This window comes from Bos indicus x Bos taurus, chromosome 11 (genome assembly GCF_003369695.1).
Source record: "Bos indicus x Bos taurus breed Angus x Brahman F1 hybrid chromosome 11, Bos_hybrid_MaternalHap_v2.0, whole genome shotgun sequence".
Lineage (NCBI taxonomy): Eukaryota > Metazoa > Chordata > Mammalia > Artiodactyla > Bovidae > Bos > Bos indicus x Bos taurus.
In genome coordinates this window covers 10481217-10501948 of record NC_040086.1, presented here as the reverse complement: position 1 = coordinate 10501948, position 20732 = coordinate 10481217, and the positions used below count along the sequence as shown (strand labels likewise).

The 20732-nt window shown below is 49.1% G+C and overlaps 1 protein-coding gene across 3 annotated transcripts in view; it reads left to right on the top strand.

Moving 5' to 3' along the window:
* The window catches only part of TET3 (tet methylcytosine dioxygenase 3), a 112375-nt gene extending 91963 nt beyond the window's left edge, over positions 1-20412 (top strand). For all 3 annotated transcript variants that reach the window (XM_027554858.1, XM_027554857.1, XM_027554860.1), the window contains 6 exons: positions 2417-2625; positions 3793-3943; positions 6425-6514; positions 7023-7160; positions 11773-12109; positions 12655-20412. In XM_027554858.1, coding sequence (XP_027410659.1) covers positions 2417-2625; positions 3793-3943; positions 6425-6514; positions 7023-7160; positions 11773-12109; positions 12655-14441 — 2712 coding nt within the window. In that variant the 3' untranslated portion in view covers positions 14442-20412. The remainder of the gene's footprint in view (positions 1-2416; positions 2626-3792; positions 3944-6424; positions 6515-7022; positions 7161-11772; positions 12110-12654) is intronic.
* The last annotated feature ends 320 nt before the right edge of the window (positions 20413-20732 follow it).

The window sequence follows — 20732 nt, the reverse complement described above, 5'->3', positions numbered from 1 at the left end:
CCAAACATCTGCTCCCCCTGCTAAAGCATGTAGCTATGAATGTAAGGGAGCCCCCTGCTTACTTTGTAGAGCCGTGTCTCAAGTCCTTGTCCCTCCACTCGCCACTCAGAGCCCTTCCCAGTCTTCCCTCTTCACAGGCCCCCACATCTTATCTAGTCACAGAATTCCTTGGGATTTTTGGAGGGGAGATTCAGCCACCTCACCCCCCACTCCTGGACCCTTTGTGCTTTGTGTGAGCCAGGACAGTGTTTAGGGCGAGGGTGAAGAGTGAGGTGAAAGCCTGGGTGACTGGACAGCTGGACCCTGAGGAGCAGAGCAGTACCCCATGGCCTATGCTTTTTTTTGTTAGCAGTCTTATTGAGATGTAATTCACATACCATAAAATTCACTCATTTAAAGTACACAATTCAGTGGTATTGCAAATTGTTAAAACATAGATAACATAAAATTTTTTTTTTATAGATAAACATAAAATTTTCATTTTAATCATTTTAAATGTGCAATCCAGAGGCATCAATTACATTCTCATTGTTATGCAACCCATCACCACTGTTTATTTCCAAAATTTTCTCATCATCCCATCCTGAAACTCTGGTTGTATTCTTAGGTATGCCTGGTCATATATGTTTAACTTGCCAAGGAACTACCAAAAACTGTTTTCCATAGCATCCAGGCCCTTGCTTTTTAACAAAAACCATGTAGATATGCACCATTTTCTCTGCAAATGTTTTAGGACAATGTAAAAATTTCTGAAATTATGGCTTATAATTTTATCTATAGATTTTATTCCTTTTGTTCAGTAGTTCAATTGTGTTTGACTCTTTGTGACCCCATGGACTGCAGCGCACCAGGCTTCCCTGTCCTTCACTATCTCCCAGAGTTTGCTCAAACTGATGTTCATTGAGTTGGTGATGCCATCCAACCGTCTCATCCTCTGTCACCCTCTTCTCCTCCTGCCCTCAATCTTCCCCAGCATCAGGGTCTTTTCCAGTGAGTCAGCTCTTCACATCAGGTGATCAGAATATTGAAGTTTCAGCTTCAGCATCAGTCCTTCTGGTGAATACTCAAGGTTGATTTTCTTTTAAAGTAGACTGGTTTAATCTCTTTGCTGTCCAAGGGACTCTCAAGAGTGGAACTTTCAAGCACCCCAGTTTGAAAGCATCATTTCTTTGGTTCTCAGCCTTCTTTATGGTCCAACTCTCACATCCATACATAACTACTGGACAAACCCTAGCTTTGACTATACAGACCTTTGTTGGCAAAGTGATGTCTCTGCTTTTTAATAGGCTATCTGGGCTTGTCATAGCTTTTCTTCCAAGGAGCAAGCATCTTTTAATTTCATGGCTACAGTCACTGTCCGCAGTGCATTTGGAGCCCAAGAAAATAAAGTCTATCACTGTTTCCATTGTTTCCCCATCTATTTGCCATGAAGTGTTGGGACCAATGCCATGATCTTTGTTTTTTGAATGTTGAGTTTTAAGCCAGCTCTTTCACTCTCCTTTTTCACCTTCATCAAGAAGCTCTTTAGTTCCTCTTTGCTTTCTGCCATTAGGGTGGTATCATTTGCATATCTGAGGTTGTTGATATTTCTCCTGGCAATCTTGAATCCACCTTGTCATTCATCCAGCCTGGCATTTCACATGATGTATTCTGCATGTAAGTTAAATAAGCAGGGTGACAGTACAGCCTTGATGTACTCCTTTCCCAGTTTTGAACCAGTCCATTGTCCCATGTCTGGTTCTAACTGATGCTTTTTAATCTGCATACAGATTTCTCAGAAGGCAGGTATTCCCATCTCTTTTAAGAATTTTCCACAGTTTGTTGTGATCCACACAGTCAAGGGCTTTAGTGTAGTCAATGAAGCAGAAGATGTTTTTCTGGAATTGCCTTGCTTAATCCATTATCCAGTGGATGTTGGCAGTTTGATCTCTGGTTCCTCTGCCTTTTCTAAATCCATCTTGTACATTTGGAAGGTCTTGGTTCACACACTGTTGAAGCCTATCTTGAAGGATTTTGAGCGTTACCTTGCTAGCATGTGAAATGACCGCAGTTGTGCAGTAGTTTGAACATTCTTTGGCATTGCGCTTTTTTGAGGTTGGAATGAAAACTGACCTTTTCCAGTCCTGTGGTTACTGCTGAGTTTTATTTTTATTCCTAAGTCTATGTAAATCACCAATTACTTAGGTTTTATAGTAGTTATTTTTCATTTTGCAGTTCAATGTTTTTCTTTTCCGAATCACAATGATCCTTTAGCCTGTGTGGTTGCTGTCGCCAGGGTGTGACACCCCTGGGACCGTGCCCAGAAGAGCTGCAGCCTGGGTCTGTTGGGCAGAGGGGAGGGGGGCGTGGCATCCGCCATGGCCGCGCCCAGCGCCGGAGCCTGTGGTTCCCAGCGCCCCGCCCCGCCTCCCCACAGGTGATCCGCAGGCACACGCTAGAAGAGAAGCTGCTCTGCCTGGTGCGGCACCGGGCGGGCCACCACTGCCAGAATGCCGTGATCGTCATCCTCATCCTGGCCTGGGAGGGCATCCCCCGCAGCCTTGGAGACACCCTCTACCAGGAGCTCACCGACACCCTCCGGAAGTACGGGAACCCCACCAGCCGGAGATGCGGCCTCAACGATGAGTATGTGGATGGTCCCGGTGGCGGGGTGGGGCGCGGGGTGGGGCACGGGGTCAGGGCCCTGTGTTCCGCAGAGTTAGGACTGGGGTAGAAAAGTGCTCACCCACAGAGCTGGCCTGAGGTCTGACCCTGGCTGGGGAGGGTCTCCTGATTCAGCTTAGCTCTGCTTTCTGCCCCGAATTGACTCTGAGGCTCTAATATGGTGACAAGTGTGGAAACGTGTGTGATGCCCGACTAATATAAGGCATCAGTGATAGTCATAAGACCTATCTTTACAGGATCCTCCCCCCGTTTTTAAAATTAAGGTATTTTTACTTACAGTAAAATTCATCCTTTGAGGTATACAGTTTGAGGAATTTGACAGATGTTTATAGCCGTGTATCCACCACAGTCAAGACATAGAAGAGCTCCTTCAGCCCCAGACTCCACCATGGGCCTCTATAGCCTGGGGCTCCCCAACATCCCTGGCAACCACATGCCTTGTTTCCTGTCTACGTAGGGTTGCCTTTATAAGAGTGGCACATGAAGGGAGCCCTGCAGCAGGTAGCCTCCCGAGTCTGGCTTCTTTTCCTGAGCAGTGTTTCTCAGTTTCGTCTATGGATCAGGAGCTCACTCCTTTTCACCACTGAGTAGTATTCCACCACGTGGATGCATCACAGTTTGTTTATTCATTCCCCAATTGAGGGGTATTAGGATTACTTCTGGATTTTATTAAGTGTTGAATGGTAATGTCAGTGTTAATTTCTTTAAAGGCCTGTCAGCACCTGGGCCTGCAGGAAGCAGGCATGTTCAAACTCTGTGGTTCACATTATTCCCCTCCTTGAGTGGTCTGTGTTGAAGCTGATCAAGATATTAAAGTCATGGCAAAGTGTAAACCTGAGTGGGTTTTTGATTAGGTCCTTTCAGCCATCTCACACAACCCAGGTGCTTCTCCCAGCAGCAGGCTCTCAGACCTTCAGGCTCAGGGGTGGGAGCCCAACAGGCTACTCAGAACCGCTCCTCTGCCCACAAGGGTAGAGACTTGGGAAAGGAGTTGAGGGCAGGGAATGATGTCATCCCAGTAGTGGGAGGCCAGCGGATGCCAGGCAACAGCCGGGCCGCCCCCTCAGGGAGGGGAAAATTCCAGAACAAAAAATGTGCTTACGATGCCTAATGTGTGATATGTTGCAGCCGGACCTGCGCTTGCCAAGGCAAAGACCCAAACACCTGTGGTGCCTCCTTCTCCTTCGGTTGTTCCTGGAGCATGTACTTCAATGGCTGCAAATATGCTCGGAGCAAGACTCCTCGCAAGTTCCGCCTCGCAGGGGACAACCCCAAAGAGGTGAGCAGAGCCCCATAGGGAGCCCAGGACCTTCCCACTCACCCTGTTCCACCTGCTGCCCTAACAGTCCAGATGGCACACAGGATTAGTCCACTGAGACTCAGATGTGCAGAAAATGGAACTTCCTTTTTTTGTTTTTCAAACTGACCTTATCTTGCAGTGAAATAAGTTATGTGATGTGATGTGGAAGGATATGACAAGTGAAAAATTAGACTTACCAGTTAACAGGTACCTCAGGCTCTTGCAGTTTAGAAAAGTCTCCTTAAGGTAAATGTTCAGATTACTCATTAGACTGTGGCCCTCTTAAGGGTTATCGCTTCCCTCCATTCTTTGCAAGATATCTTCCTGGGTGTGAAGTGTGGCAGGAAGAGGGGCCTCAGGCCACCTTTTGGCTGATGCTAGACTTCCCTCATCCTGCCTGGCTGCTGGGGACGCGTCTCTGTGCGGTTGTCCAGTTGTCCAGGTCTTTGCTCTCCCCTGCTGGGGGCCTGGTGTGGTCCTCGGGCACTGGACTGGCATCCACATGATGTTGCCTCTAGGCCTGAGGCCTCCTCCTGCCCTCCGGGGCTTTTCCTCAACCCAGTAACAACAGGATAAGGGTCTCAGGGTCTCCTCTGCAGGCTGAGCGTAGTCTGGGAGCCAGGAGTGTCCAGCCAGGCTGCCTCCCCCTCTGCCACTTCCCCTCTGTTGCCTTGGTTGGGCAGGCCATCCCGAGGGGCTCTGCCCTTGAAGCCCAGAGGCAAAGACAGGCACAGGCTGCAGTGGGCTCCCCCCAGCCTCCCTCCCTCCTGCCTCTGCTACTGCAAGGAGGTGGGTACTGGATCTGGGCAGTACCTTGATCCCACTCTCTACCTTCCAACTCTCTCCAAGCTCCTTGTACCAGAAGGGCTTCCCCCTTTTCAGGGGGCAAGGACTCCTGGGGTACATTTTTTTTTCCTAAACCACATATAAATTTCTATGCTCAGACTTCCAAGCTTTGCTTTTCAGAAATAAAAGGAAGCAGCACATCCAAATTTAGAAGCTCTTTTTTCTTCTCTCAAAGCCAGCTTTTTTGACTGTTACATAACCTAGTCTGAGTCTAATCTGACGCTAGACTTTTATTTATGGCAGCACCCTGCTTCCCTCAGAAGCAGCAGATGCGGTTGCTTCAATGAATGAAGGAGTCTCAGTGCCGCCAGGAACTAGGAATTATCATGAATGAAAGCGATACATGGAAAACAAATATTTTCTCTGTTCCATCAGCTACCATTTCCTGTGCACCTACTAAGTGCTGGGTACTCTGCCCAGAACCTCCCAGGTATCTCAGTTAATCTTATGACACCTGAGGCTCTAGGCACTATTACTGCTCCCTTTACAGGTGAGGCAGATGGCTTGCCCGAGGCTGTGTGGCAGTGATGGTGAAGTCAGCATTTAACCCTGGCCTGTGTTTCCCCAGAGCTCACAGTCCTCACCCCCGTGCTGTGCTGGCTTCAGGCCCCCTGAGCTTGTGGAAGCATCTGGAAGGTAGCCAGGGAGGTGCAGTGAGGCTGGCTGGTAGCTCTGCCGCCCCACTGGACAGACAGCCGAGCCATTGGTCTCACCCTTCTATTTCTAATTCTGTGAGTTTGGTACTTTTTTCCTTCCCTCTTCCTCTTCATTCTTCTCTGTAAACTCTTCATCCCATGCTCAAGGCTGGCTCAGAGCCCCTGTAGCCCTACTTGGTACCCTCAGAGGGCTAGAGAAAGGCTGTGAATACCTTAAGCTCTCTGCTTGGGGGCTGCTTCATTGCGGTCAGCACTGTCTGGTGGAACTTTCTGTGATAATGGAAATGTTCTCTGTAGAGAACAGCCAGCCACAGGCACCACTTGTAGTCACTGAGCATTTGAAATGTGGCTAGTACAGTGGAGGGGCTGAATTTTTTATTTTGTTTAATTTTAATTATTGCGAACTAAACACCTGACATGATGCGAGTCTTAAAGGATAGAACGTCGAGGCTGTCTGTGTACTTGGCTCATGATGGGCGCTGGGCCTGGCTGGCTGTGGGATTCCTAGCACAGGCCTCAGCTGCCCCTCCCTGCCTCTGTTTGCCTGTCTGGACCACTGCAGGAAGGATCCACACTTGCTGCTCATGCTCGTACACGCCTGCCATCCCCCACCTCTGACTGAGGGTGTTGAGCGAGTGCTCAGTAAGAGCAGGAACCCGTTCTAGGTGTTCTGAGCGGCACTGGGCTGGAGCCTGGCAGAGCAGGTGCTTGGTAGCCAAGGTGACCAGACTCTCAGGAGTGTCTGCTCTGGTGAGCTTCAGCATCTCCAGCTTTAAATCAGACCTGGCCCCATACCCTTCTCGGAGGAAACACCGTTACGATACCTGATGGCCCCTTACTTCTTACCTTGCCACCGGGAGCCCAGCAGAGGTTCTAGAATGGAGGTGGATTTCCAGGGTGCAGACAGTTTACCAGGCGGAGCTGCTCTGGGGGTGTGTGACTATTCTTGTCTCCACAGGAAGAAGTGCTCCGGAAGAGTTTCCAGGACCTGGCCACCGAAGTTGCTCCCCTGTATAAGCGGCTGGCGCCCCAGGCCTATCAGAACCAGGTACTGGGTCTTGGGCTGTTCTCTGCCCACGTGGCACCCCCATCTCTGCCCAGCTCTCTGCTGTGTGGCAGTGGCAGAATGGGCTCCTGATGGGAAAAGCCCAGCCAGTGCTACAGCAGCGATGTAGGTCTTTGTTAAGACCTCTTGCTTATACCAGGCTCACCACACCCCCGGACTGTCTTTCCTCTATCCTTAGTCTTTATCTCTCTCCCCTTCATAATCCGCCACGTCCTCTGCTCTGGTTTCTACTGAGGAGGCTTGAGTTTCTCTCACCAGTCACCTCTGCACTCTGTAGGTGAGGCAAGGGGGACTTGAGATAACCCAGAAGGGAGTAACCCCTACAGGGGCTTCAGCCATAAAACCTCCCTCCTGCAGCCCATGTACAAGACAGTTTTGTTCCTTAACCTTTTCCCTCCTTCCTTCCCTCTGTGCCCCTGGCCTCCCCCATGCCAAGTCAGGGCCATTCATCTCAGGTCACTTGAGCAGCTCTCCTTGGCAATCTACACAGGTGACCAATGAGGAAATAGCGATTGATTGCCGTCTGGGGCTGAAGGAAGGGCGGCCCTTCTCAGGGGTCACAGCCTGCATGGACTTCTGTGCCCACGCCCACAAGGACCAGCATAACCTCTACAACGGGTGCACAGTGGTAAGAAAGCTTGTGAGCTGTCACAGCCCCACCTATGAGATGATCCTGGGAGGGGCACACACCTGCTCTGTGCGGATAGGTGGGCTCAAGGCTGGGAGAGACCTGGCAGACTGCCTGCTTCTGCCAACTTCTTTGGGAAATGCAGGGACAGGGCTGGTTTGGGTGGAGGCTGCAGAATGCAGCCTCCTGGGTGCCCAGTGTGCCCCAGTTATCTAAAGTGTGGTTCCAGGTCTCGCTGAACACTTGGATTGAAGTCCAAACAGTCTCTTGATTCATTCACTGGGCAAATGTTTATTGTGCCCCAGGTACTGCTCTAGATGCTGGGGAATAAAATGGACAGTGTGCTGCCGGAGTATGTGATATAATGTGCAGGAGCAGTGAAGGCTGTGAGGAGAAGATACAGTAGGGTAAGGGGTGAGATGACCGCAGACGCTATTGTAGAGGAAGTGGAGGGAGCCTTGTCTGGGAAGGGGCACCTGAGCAGAGACCTGGAGGTAAGGGACCGAATGCGTGCGGGTAGGGGTGGGGAGCTCCAGGAGCAGCACAGGCGAAGGCTCAGAGGAGTGAGATCAGAGGGGCAGGCAGGGCTGGGGTCGCAGGGGGAATGGGGGGCTGGGAGGGCTCTGGGTTGTGCTCTGAGTGTGATGGGAAGCCCTGGAGGGCTTTTCAGCTGGGAATGCTAAGATCTCACTTATAAAGTCAGAAGCAGTCTCTTGCTCCTGCAGATGGAGAATAAAGTATGTTGCAGTAGGGGTGGGTGGGGGAGAACCAGAGCAAGCAGGCCAGGTAGAGGCCAGGACAGGTGTCCAGAGGTGACAGAGCTTGGGCAGGAGTGAGGGTGGGGTGGGGAGTAATTGGACAGGTTTGGGATGATTTTGAAGGCATAGCTGAGGGTGTTTGCTCATGGCCTGGACATGGGATGTGTGAATTGCTTGAGCAACTAGGCAAGTGTTAGTGATATTTACTGAGATATAGAATATCAGGAGAAGACCAGTTTGGGGTGAAAATCAAAAATTCTGTTTTGACAGACACAGACTCACAGACTTAGAAAACAAACTTGTGGTTGCTGGGGAGTAAGGATGGGAGAAAGGAGTAGTCAGGGAGTTTGAGGTGGACAGGTACACACTGCTGTATTTAAAATGGGTAACCAACAAGGACCTACCATATAGGAGAGGAAACTTCACTCAACGTTACGGCAGCCTGGACGGGAAGGGAGCTTGGGGGAGAATGGATACGTGTGTATGTACGGCTGAGTCCCTTTGCTGTCCACCCGAAACTATCACAGCATAGTTAATTGGCTGTACTCCAATATAAAACTAAAAAGTTTTTTTTTTTAATTAAGAAAAGTCTGTTTTGAGATGCCTGCTAGATGTCCAGGCGGAGATGTAGAGTAGGCTGGGGAAAAGAAGGGTCTAGAGAAATGAAGTTGAGACTGGAGAGCACTTAGTTCATAATTAGGGCCATGAGCCTGGATGCAGGTCCCAGAAGAGTGAGTGCAAGATGGAGAAGGGAGGAGGTTTGGGCTTGGGTGGGGGCACCCTGGAAGGAGTGATGTGGCTCTCTTCTCTGCTTTTTACCTAGGTCCTAGGAGACAGGGCCCCCAGGGGGCTGTGGAAGAGACATGGGCACTGGCATGTTCAACTAAAAAGGAACCCCTAGAATCAGTGTAGCTTCTCCCCCCACGGGATGAACGGCCCAGCCCTAGGATTTTACTTCCCTATCTTGTCCCCCTTTCCCATGCTCAAGGCCAAAAATCAAGATGAGGCAGGCTTGTCTACACTGCACCGTGAGGATTTTGTAGCTGAAATATAGAGGAGGAGTGAGCCCTTCAGGGTTAGGAAAGGAGCAGGGAAGGAGGACAGACCACTGGGAGATAGGAGCATAGTCAGGTTATCTGGATCCCAGAGCTTCGAGAATGAAGTGAAAAATAAGTTTTTTTCCAAAGTGAATAATGGGTTTTTTCCTACCTGAACAATTATTTATTATAAAAAAAATTTCATAATATGAGAAAGTATGAAGTAAACATTGCCTGGCGTCTCAGAGATAACCTGTGTTAGCATTGTGATGGCCGTCCATTCAGATACCTGAATGTGTGTGTGTGTGTGTGTGTGTGTGTGTGCGTGCTGTTCCATGACCTTGCTTCTCTGAACTCAGGAGCATGTGGTGGATAGCTTTCTGGGTCGGTGGATATCAGTTTACTTCAGCACGTTCTAAGGCTGTGTGTGTGGCTCTGTCACCGTTTACTAACCAGTCCCCTGCGGATGGACAGTACTTTCAGACTCCTTTCCATAAACCACAGGGAGGATGTCCTCAGTACAGTTTTGTGCAGTGGCCCCAGGATAAGGACACTTACAACTTACAGCCTTGGAGTGCTAATTTGCCAGCTTATTGGGCAGCAGTAGGGTTGGTCAGGAGGCAGAGAGGGGAGAGAATGGCTGACAGCTTTACTGGGGATTTCATAAAACGGAATGGGCAAGGCAAGATAAATAAGCTGAGTAAGTTTAGGGTGGATAGTTTGAATAATTCTTTAGGCTCTGGGCTTTAGAGATGGTCTCTATGGGGCGATTTAAGACAGGGAGAGTATTTGGTGTGTGAGAGTTTGATAAAGGAGATGGGGTGGGATAGGTTGGTTTATGTATCAGAGTTGCATTGGCGGGGGTTTGATAAAGGAGATGGTTGGGGTGGGATAGGTTGGTTTATGTATCAAAGTTGCATTGGTGGGGGTTTGATAAAGGAGATGGTGGGGTGGCATAGGTTGGTTTATGTATCAGAGTTGCATTGGCGGGGGTTTGATAAAGGAGATGGTTGGGGTGCGATAGGTTGGTTTATGTATCAGAGTTGCATTGGCGGGGGTTTGATAAAGGAGATGGTTGCGGTGGGATAGGTTGGTTTATGTATCAAAGTTGCATTGGTGGAGGTTTGATAAAGGAGATGGTTGGGGTGGCATAGGTTGGTTTATGTATCAGAGTTGCATTGGCGGGGGTTTGATAAAGAAGATGGTTGGGGTGGCATAGGTTGGTTTATGTACCAGAGTTGCATTGGCGGGGGTCATTTGCTGCTATAGGAATTAGCTGGGCTTCCCAGGTGGCACTAGTGGTAAAGAACCCACCTGCCGATGCAGGAGGCGTAAGAGATGCAGGTCAGTCCCCGGGTTGGGAAGACCCCTGGATGAGGGCATGGCAATCCACGCCAGGATTTTTGCCTGGAGAATCCAGTGGACAGAGGAGCCTGGCTACGTCCATAGGGTCGCAGAGAGTCGGACACAACTAAAGCAACTGAGCATGCAGTCTTAGGGAGGGTCAGTCCCTTCGAGATGAAGTCCCCAAATGTTAGAACATCAAGAATTCAGAAAATAAAATATAGTCAATACAAGAGTAAAAAGAGTAAACAAACAAACAAAATCAGACCTCCTCAGTAATCAGAGAAGCATATTCCAATGGCGAGGTACATTTTGATACCAAGTGAAAAGTTTTAAATGAATGGCAAAAATGTCAACAAAGTATAGGAAAATTGAAAGTTCTGCCGGTGTGAGTGAAGCACTGATGCTAAATCGTTTTGGAGCACAGTTTGGCAGTATGTGGCAGTTCTCCATAGTGTTTATCCCAGGGAACTAAGTATCTTAGAAAATTCAGTGAAAGAATAAAAGTATTACTTAGGAAAAAATGAGAAACAGGTTTAAATAGTCATGAGGGATTAGTTAAATAGGTTAACACATTGATATAGTGGAATAATATAGTGTGGCTCTTAAATCGTATTGGGGATGAATATCTAACATGTAAGAAAATATACTGCGTAAGAAAAGGTTATTCTAAAACTGTATGCATAATATGGGCTTCTCTGGTGGCTCAGTCAGTAAAGAATCTGCCTGCAATGCAGGAGACTTGGGTTCGATCCCTGGGTTGGGAAGATCCCCTGGAGGAGGGCATGGTAACCCATTCCAGTATTCTTGCCTGGAGAATCCCATGGACAGAGGAGCCTTGTGGGCTGTAGTCCATGGCGTCACAAAAAGTCGGACACAACTGAGCGACTAAGCACACAGCACGTACATAGTATAAATGATCCTATTTAATTATTAAAAAGTGAGCATGTCTATGACCAAGTATATGTATGGGCTATTTCTAGTTGGTGGGATTATGGAGCTAATTTTCATGTCCTTTGTATTGCTGTAAATTTTCTACCACCGGCACGTACAATTTTCAGTTTTAAGAACAAAAGGAGATGAGTGTTGAGGGCAAGAAGGATGATGGTGGAAGGTCCGAGGTCTGGGTAATGACATGTCCTGGCAATGATGACATGGATGGCAGAGCACATCTCCCTGTCCTGACCTGGCCCCTTTCTGGCTGTTTGACCCAGAGCCGGTCATCTCATCCCCTCTCAGCCTTGTTAGGCAAAGTGAATGGATGTGCATTGAAAACTGTCAAGCAAACTCTAAATGTTGGTGATACTGTTACTGTATAAACCAAGACAAGTGTGCTTTTTAGATAGTCTGAAAAGTGGTAACGGATAGCTGGGGTTGGGACTGTCTGGGGAAGGGGACAGCCTTGTACGTGGGATGCTCAGCCCCTCCCTCTCAGTGTCGGGCTCCCCCAACCTGTCTCTTTGCTTGAGGCAGGTCTGCACCCTGACCAAGGAAGACAATCGCTGCGTGGGCAAGATCCCCGAGGACGAGCAGCTGCACGTGCTCCCCTTGTACAAGATGGCCAGCACGGATGAGTTCGGCAGTGAGGAGAACCAGAACGCCAAGGTGGGCAGCGGGGCCATCCAGGTGCTCACCGCCTTCCCCCGCGAGGTCCGGCGCCTGCCCGAGCCTGCCAAGTCCTGCCGCCAGCGGCAGCTTGAAGCCAGGAAGGCGGCAGCTGAGAAGAAGAAGGTTCAGAAGGAGAAGCTGAGCACTCCTGAGAAGATCAAGCAGGAGGCCCTGGAGCTGGCTGGCATCACCACTGACCCAGGTGTGTGGGGAGAGGGTGCCCAGCAGGGGTGGCATGGAGCCATCGGGTCGGGGGGCCCTTACCACCCCTCTTCCTGACTTGAGATAGAATTCCAGACAGAAAAGTACTGGAATCTCTCAGCCATCTGAACCGTCAGTTTTGTCAGTCAGCGACAGAGGACCCCAGACCCTATGGGAGGCACCTGGAAGCCAAGTACACGGAGGTCCCCCATCTTCCCAGAGCTGGGAAGTCCCCCAGCTCACCCGCTCCCCTCGCAGTGGGGCAGCAGGGTCTTCGGTGTGGGGCAGCCCTGATCTCTGCAGCAGCTGGCACAGGGGCGCTTCAGTGAGGACAGGTGGGGGTCTGCTTGGGTTGGGGGACCGAGAGCTCTGCCGGCCGCTCTCCCAGGGCTTCCTCGGGGCCAGGCCAAGCTGAGCTACGCCAGGAGCAAGCCCAGCCTCACGCATCTTGCCTGCCTGGCTGAGGAAACCTCTCAGGAGAAGAGGAAGCTTCTGTGGCGGTGGTTCTCTGTGCTCCTTCTCTGTCTCACCTCCTGTCTTCCTCAGGCCTTTCTCTGAAGGGTGGATTGTCCCAGCAAAGCCTGAAACCCTCCCTCAAGGTGGAGCCGCAGAGCCCCTTCAGCTCCTTCAAGTACAGCGGCAACACAGTGGTGGAGAGCTACTCGGTGCTGGGCAGCTGCCGGCCCTCCGACCCGTATAGTGTGAACAGCGTGTACTCCTACCACTCCCACTATGCACAGCCTGGCCTGGCCGCCGTCAACGGCTTCCACTCCAAGTACGCGCTTCCGGCGTTCAGCTACTATGGCTTTCCATCCAGTAACCCGGTCTTCCCCTCGCAATTCCTGGGTGCTGGTGCCTGGGGGCACGGTGGCGGCAGCAGCAGTTTTGAGAAGAAGCCAGACCTCCACGCTCTGCACAACAGCCTGAGCCCGGCCTACGGTGGTGCTGAGTTTGCCGAGCTGCCCGGTCAGGCTGTTCCCACAGACACCCACCACCCCGCTTCTCACCACCAGCAGCCTGCTTATCCAGGCCCCAAGGAGTATCTGCTTCCGAAGGCCCCCCAGATCCACCCAGTGTCCAGGGACCCCTCTCCCTTTGCACAGAGCTCCAATTGCTACAACAGATCCATCAAGCAAGAGCCAGTAGATCCACTGGTCCACACTGAATCTGTAACCAGAGAGCCTGGCAAGATGGGCAAAACACCTTTGCCTGAGGCATCTCAGAACGGGGGTCCCAGTCATCTATGGGGACAGTACTCAGGAGGCCCAAGCATGTCCCCCAAGAGGACTAACGGCGTGGGTGGCAGCTGGGGTGTGTTCCCTCCTGTGGAGAGCCCTGCCGTTATCCCTGATAAGCTCGGTTCTTTTGGGGGTTCCTGCCTGACCCCTTCCCACTTCCCCGATGGCCAGCATCAGTGGGGGTTGTTTCCTGGCGAGGGACAGCAGCCAGCCCCCCAGCCTGGAGGACGGCTGCGAGGCAAGCCGTGGAGCCCCTGCAAGTTTGGAAGCAACGCCTCGGCCTTGGCTGGGCCCGGCCTGACTGAGAAGCCGTGGGGGGTAGGGGCAGGGGATTTCAGCTCCGCCCTGAAAGGTGGTCCTGGATTCCAAGACAAGCTGTGGAGCCCCTTGAAAGGGGAGGAGGGGAGGATTCCAACCCCAGGGGCAAGCCAGCTGGACAAAGCCTGGCAGTCCTTCGGCATGCCCCTGGGCCCCAGTGAGAAGCTGTTTGGGGCCCTGAAGTCCGAGGAGAAGCTGTGGGATCCCTTCAGCCTGGAGGAGGGGACAGCAGAGGGGCCCCCGAACAAGGGGACAGTGAAGGAGGAGAAGGGCGCCGGTGGGGCGGAGGAGGAAGAGGAGCTGTGGTCGGACAGCGAACACAACTTCCTGGACGAGAACATCGGCGGCGTGGCCGTGGCCCCTGCCCACGGTTCCATCCTCATCGAGTGTGCCCGGCGGGAGCTGCACGCCACCACGCCCCTCAAGAAGCCCAACCGCTGCCATCCCACCCGCATCTCGCTGGTCTTCTACCAGCACAAGAACCTCAACCAGCCCAACCATGGGCTGGCGCTCTGGGAGGCCAAGATGAAGCAGCTGGCGGAGAGGGCGCGGGCACGACAGGAGGAGGCCGCTCGGCTGGGCCTGGGCCATCAGGAGGCCAAGCTCTATGGGAAGAAGCGCAAGTGGGGAGGCGCCGTGGTCCCTGAGTCCCAGCATAAGGAGAAGAAGGGGATGGTCCCCACCCGGCAGGCGCTGGCCATGCCCACGGACTCAGCGGTCACCGTGTCCTCCTATGCCTACACGAAGGTCACCGGCCCCTACAGCCGCTGGATCTAGGCGCCAGGGTGCCAGGGAGCCAGCGTACCTCAGCGTCGGGCCCGGCCCGAGCTGCCTCTGTGGTGCTTTCGCCCTCACACCTGGGGGCGGGTTGGGGGTGCAGAAGTCTTTTTATCTATATATACATATATAGATACGCATATATATGTATTTATGGTCCAAACCTCAGAACTGACCCGCCCCTCCTTTCCCCCCACCCCACTTCCCCAGCACTTTGAAGAAGAAACTACGGCTGTCGGGTGATTTTTTTCGTGATCTTAAATATTTATATCTCCACATTGGTTTTTTTTTTCCTCCCTTGTTTGGGGGGCTTTTATTTTCTCTTGTTTTTAAAACTCTATCCTTGTATATCACAATAATGGAAAGAAAGTTTATAGTGTCCTTTCACAAAGGAGTAGTTTTAAATTCCATTTAAAATGTGTATTTATTGGATTTTTTTAAGTGACAATTGTAATGGTAAAGGATCGGCAGGAAAGGCCAGAAGCACTCACTCCTGCCCGGTTGTGCTGGGCCCGGTGAGCCTGGCCCTCTTGGGAGATGACGAGGTTCTCTCAGCCGTCGGCCCCTCATGAGCCAAGTGCAGGCTGTAGCCACCCACTGTCCCCCTGACAGACACCCTTCCCTTCAGGGGAGGTAGCCCTCAGGACAGCCTCTGTCCTCTGCAGTAGGATGGGAGAATCTGTAGAGGAACACCTGGGGTCCCTTTTCCAGTCACCGGCTTGGAGTCGGATATGGGGGGCAGGCGCACCCCAGGCCAGGCACCTGAGATGCTGGCATAGATTTCCCCCGAAACCAGGTTGGAAGTAGATAGCTTCAAGCTTGCTAGTCTCCACACTGAATCCTCTCTGTCCGTTAGCTATCAAGTCACGTGGTACCGTGGTCCCCTCGGCAGCACCTCTGGACGGAGCTGGAATCGAGAGGTTCTCAGGAGCCTTTTTCCACCAAGCTGACTAGCCAATGAATACTGGCTGAAGGAATTTGTCTTAGTGGCAGGTTTAAAAAAAAAAAAAAGCCTCCAAAGTCGATGCTGATACCGAAAAGGGCTACTGTATCTTTAAGAACAAGAAGTCGAACCCAAGCTGTGAAAAGCTGGCGCAGAGCCTGGTGCTGTAGTGCTGTGCTGGGACTTCTTGATCGGGCAGGCCGCACCCGCGGGAACTCTGCACAGCAGTGTGACAGCAGGAACACATCTCCTTATCCCTGGATTTCACATTGGACAATGGTGCATGCCTCACACCTGAGCCCACCCCCTCCACGCTATCATTTGAGGAGTGGGCCTACACTTAACAATTTTTAAATGCAAGAGTCAAACATTTTCAGCAGGTAGCTATGATTTTCCTCCCTATTTGGTGCCATTTCTCTATTTGGTCATTTTCTCCTTTCCTTCTTCCCCTCTCCACCCACTTGAACATGCCCATTCTAAAATTCTGGTGCATTCGTTCAGTTCTTTGAAATGAGAATGTGGTGCTTAATTTTTTTGACATTTGTTAAGAGAGGTTGGGCCTGACAGGTAGGAAGCAACGTCCGTCAACAGCAAGTCAGACTTCTTGGAGTGTTTGTTCTTCCTGTGGTATTAGCAAAAACGATGTCCAGCTACCCATGTGGATGTATGTGGTGCGTGAGAGGCTTCATAAGGACACAGAGGGGAATATGGCCACACAGTGATTGACAGCCAAACCCTGAGCTAAACATCAGATATTTATTGAGCAGTTTTATTCAGATGTGGGTCTTCATGAAATGAGTTTAACAATCAGATGACGATGCTGAAGGCAAGTTCCTGAGCTTCCAGGTGCCTTGTGAAAGAGCTGAGAATCGCCCCGCTGGCTGTGTACTGTAACTGTTCCAGAAGCACTGGCGGAGAGTCGCTGTGAGATATCCTAAGCATTTATGTGGTCTGGTTTTAATTGTAAATAGTGAAAAAAAATTTTTAAGCACTTTTGCCTAGATTTAAACAGCAACTTGAAAAAAGTATGTTTTAACATGTAATTGTGGGAGAAATTGTAAATAGTAGCTGAATATTTAACGTGCTTTGTCTAGCCTTCACTTTTACCATATTCTGTAAAGTTGCATTTATTTTACAGGACAAAAATGAAATATTATTGCTTTTGAAATAAATACCCAAGAGCTTATCAGGATTTCGAATTATTCAGAACTCAGATTTATAGGAAAACCTCTGACCTTCAGTTTGACAAGCTAAAGGAAGCAGAGTCTTTAATGAGCATGCTGATTTTCTAGTTTTGAGGAAAAGTTGGGTCCTTTAAATGCTATTTTGCTTAACGCATCAGTACTTTTATGCAGGTCTCATTTGACTCCGTGCTTAGGTAGATGCGGGGGGTGCCTTGAAAACTTCATTTTAAATTATCTTAAACAAGAAATACAATATTTTACAAAACATTTGGAGAATGTGACTGTCTGTATGACCCGGGGAAGCCCCAGGTTGGCTGTTGGTTTGGAAGGTCCTGAGTGTAACCCAGGTGATTCTGATACTTGGCATGTATGAATCTCCTTGATGTGTGTTCAATAGACTCTTCCCCTCATCACCCTTTGGTAGCAAAGCCATTAGATGAAAGGAGAAACCAATACAATCTAAAAGCATGTGATGTCTGTTCCCCCCAGCCCAAACAGCCTTTGGTTCATAATTTCTAGATTAGCAGATAGGCTGCTGAGAAGTGAGTCAAGAGGCAGTCTCCATTGGACGTCCCCATGCCCTCCAGAACGGTGTTTCAGAGATTAGGTGGTGCTGTTGCCATGCTCAAGCCCATGCTGATTTTTACACACTACATGTATAACCTACCTCAAATCTCAGTCATTAAATTAGCATGCTTTAGACGTATGTTTAAAAAGTAACTATGCACAGCTCTTTATCCCCTCCCCCTTGCTGCTGAAGGTTTCTTAAAAGAGAAAAATCGAATTTTTATTTTTTACTGGCACTATCATTTTTTAAGTCTGAAAGATGATTAACAGACATTTTTATCATGAGAAGAAAAATAAAGCCATTGCAACTAAAGAACCTAACAGCATGACCAAGTTTTAGGAATAATAGTATAGCAACAGAAATGATGGAGTCCTAGAGTCATCTCCCCCAGTGTGCCCTGTCCACAGATGCCATCCACATGCAGTGCAGACAGTTGGTTCTTCTTTTGTTTTCCCTGCCTTTTTTGCATGCAAGGAAAGTACTTGCAAAGTTTTGTGCTAAGAAGTTTTTAAAATTAAAAAAATCGCTTTGCGGCAGGTTCTCGCAAAATAACTGGTGCTAGCTCAAGAAACCGTTATCCAACCATCAGAAATCTTGACTGACGTGTCTCATGGCTTTTGAGGTTTCTTGTTGTTGTTGTTTGGTGTGTGTTCTGGCAGGGCCTAGGTTTCCCACACTCTGGCTTCATGGGTACTGCTTTGCCGGCCCACTGAGATGACAGGTGCGCATGGAAAGAGGTCATACCCGCCCCTCTTGGCCCTTTCACCAGCCTCTTTTGGAAACAGTAGTTTGCAGAGCGAGGGACTTTAAAAGTGCTGAAGCAAGGAAAGAAGGAGCAGATCTTAATTGCTTTGTACCCGGCAGCAGTGGGTATGCGAGGATGGGTGACAGTGAGTAGATGGTAACCTGATTCCATTAAGAGAACCCAGCCAGGCTTCATGAAGTTGACCACCGCCAGATCCCACACCAGGGCAGTGCTGCGGAAAATTAAAATGATAGCCCCGACGTGCCTCAACCAATCTCTTTCCTTTTGTTACTGAAGTGTGTTTTATGGACTAGGAAGCATTTTTATGAATTGAAATAGTCTAAATAAAATGGTGCTATGGTGTTTTAATGTGACTGTCCCTGATCCTGTCCTGCTGAGGTGCTATCAAGGTTCTGAAACCACAACCAACCAAAAACAAGGTGGGCTCCAGTCTCTCTCGGCTTCTTCCCCTGCCCCCCTTTTGGTGCTGTCTCCTTAGACTTCTGTTTACGTGCTAGAACCTGCTCTGAGCAGTTTTTCTGTTTTGTTTTATTCTCCCCTTGTTGGCCACACAGAAAGGCGAGTCTCGAAGGCAGCCAGCCATCTTACTGGGGCGGGGAGTGGGCCTGCCTGGCTTGGAGGTGGCGGGCATGCTGGTTTCACATGTGTCCTCTTGGGTCTATCAAGAAAGGAAGCGTGAAGGGGTTTTGGGGGGTTCTTTGGAGGAAGGGGAGTCAGGTGCTTCTGCGTCTTCTAACGTGGCAGGCATTCTTGCTGTCCAGGGTGCTGACTAGATGTCTCTGAGAGTTCCAAAGGTGCTCTGCAGGCCAGGGTGGGCCGGATGGGCCTCCTTCCTCCCCAGCACTGGCCAGGACTGTGGCGGGCAGGGGGCTCATTCCTTTGCTCCTCACAGCCTTTGCCCCAGCATTGCTTCTGCCTCTCGCTGGTATCCCCTCGTGTTCAAACTAAAGGAAGGAGCTTTGCTCACTTGGTGCCACTGAGGCTGTTTTTAGTTGGTGCTATTCCAAATTTCTTCTTGGGTCCACAAAAGTTGATATTTTAAAAATTCAACAGGAAGCTCTGTTTTGTGTCATCCACTGTCACAATAATTTTTTTTTTTTAAATACCTCAAAAACAGGACATCATGACAACTTTGGTAAAGTAGATTCCAGGAGGGTCTGATACATACAGGTTGTCCATTTGATGACCTACTTGACCTTGAAGAATCTGGGGTCATTTTAGTTTTCATTCTTCAGTTAAAATGGCAGAATGCTTAAAGGAAGGACTGTGGTTGACTTTTATTTTGTTTCAAGTTTTGCTTTTGAATAAAATGTGAATTTCCTATGCCCATCTCATCGAGCTTTTTCAGTCATTGTTGCTGTCATTTGAAATGACTCCCTCACAACCTATCTTTATTGACCAGCTGCATCTGCTGTAGCCAACTTCAACATACCCTGGACCAACCTGAGTGTTTTTTGAGGTGCATACCCCCAGCATAGGTTATACAGTCCCGCACGCACTCACACGCACAGGGAGAGTTTTTCCATGTGCAAGGCCCCGTCCTGGCACTCCCAGCCCTTCCTTCCGCAGAGCTGCCAACAAGAGAAAAGCAATAGGCTTCTTCCCTGAGCAGAGATTGCAGCACAGAAATGCAAGGTCTACCGTCGCTTTTTGCCTAAGAATCAGTGAGAATTGGCCTACTTCCTCGTTTGCTCCTCTTCTGATATCAGGGATGATTTTTGTAGTGGTGTTGTTCGCTCTCTTTTCTCATTTTGACTACCTGTCGTTCAGGGATAACTCATCATTGTCACATGAGGATTTTAAAAATTCTATTTGGCTCATTGAATATCCAAATTTTCTTGGTTCCAATAGTTTTTTTTTTTTTTTTTTTCTTTTAAGGGGAAAAAAGGAGGAGAAAAACAGGAGTGACGTAATTTCTTTTTCATCTATTCTAATTAAAGAAACAAGGGCAGGTCATATTGTGGCATATTAATGCATTGGACTTAATCTAGAACCCCTGTAGCTTTTTGATGTGTTTTATTTCTTCTCTCTTTGAATTCCTGTTTGGTTACTTGGCTTCCAATGGAGGTGAACTTAACAACCATACTTGAATATTCCGTCTTGACTTTGTAACTGTGGCTACTTGAAATGAAGTTTATCTGGGGTTGATGGATGAATGGTAGATTTTTGCAATGTCTCAAGGCAATAGGATGTGTATTATTAAACTGTAGATATTCTTAGTACAGTAAATTTATGCTGATAATTTTATTTTGTATAATTTTTACTTTTTTGTTAATATTTTTTCCTCCCACTTTATTGGTTTGCCTCCTGAGCTACCCTCCTTGCCCTCCCTTCTCCCCCAGTGTTTCAGCAGATTTAATTTAGGGTGCCTAGAAATTGCAAGTATGTATCCTTTTTTGATTTGTATTTTATTATAATTTACACAAACAACTGGGTTTGTGAACTGTATTACTCCTGGTATCTTTAAAATATTGTGGGTGTTTTAATAAATTTTATATTTATTTTTTGCACTCAAATTCTGTGTGGCTTCTTTTTCCCCACCTTGAATTGGGCCCAGATTGTGGTATTTAAGGTTCCCTATAATCCCACTGTGGTCCAACTCTCAGATCCATACATAACTACTGGAAAAGCCACAGCTTGAAATCCCACTACAAGAGAATCACATATCACAAACATTTTCAGAGTACTTAAATATAACCATGTGCATGTATAACTTTTAAAATGGAAGAAAACAATAAGACTGTCCTCTTCATGGATCATAGCCTTATAGTAGAGAGACTTGTGTAACGCAGTGAAGCTGTGAACCATGACATGCAGGGCCACCCAAGAC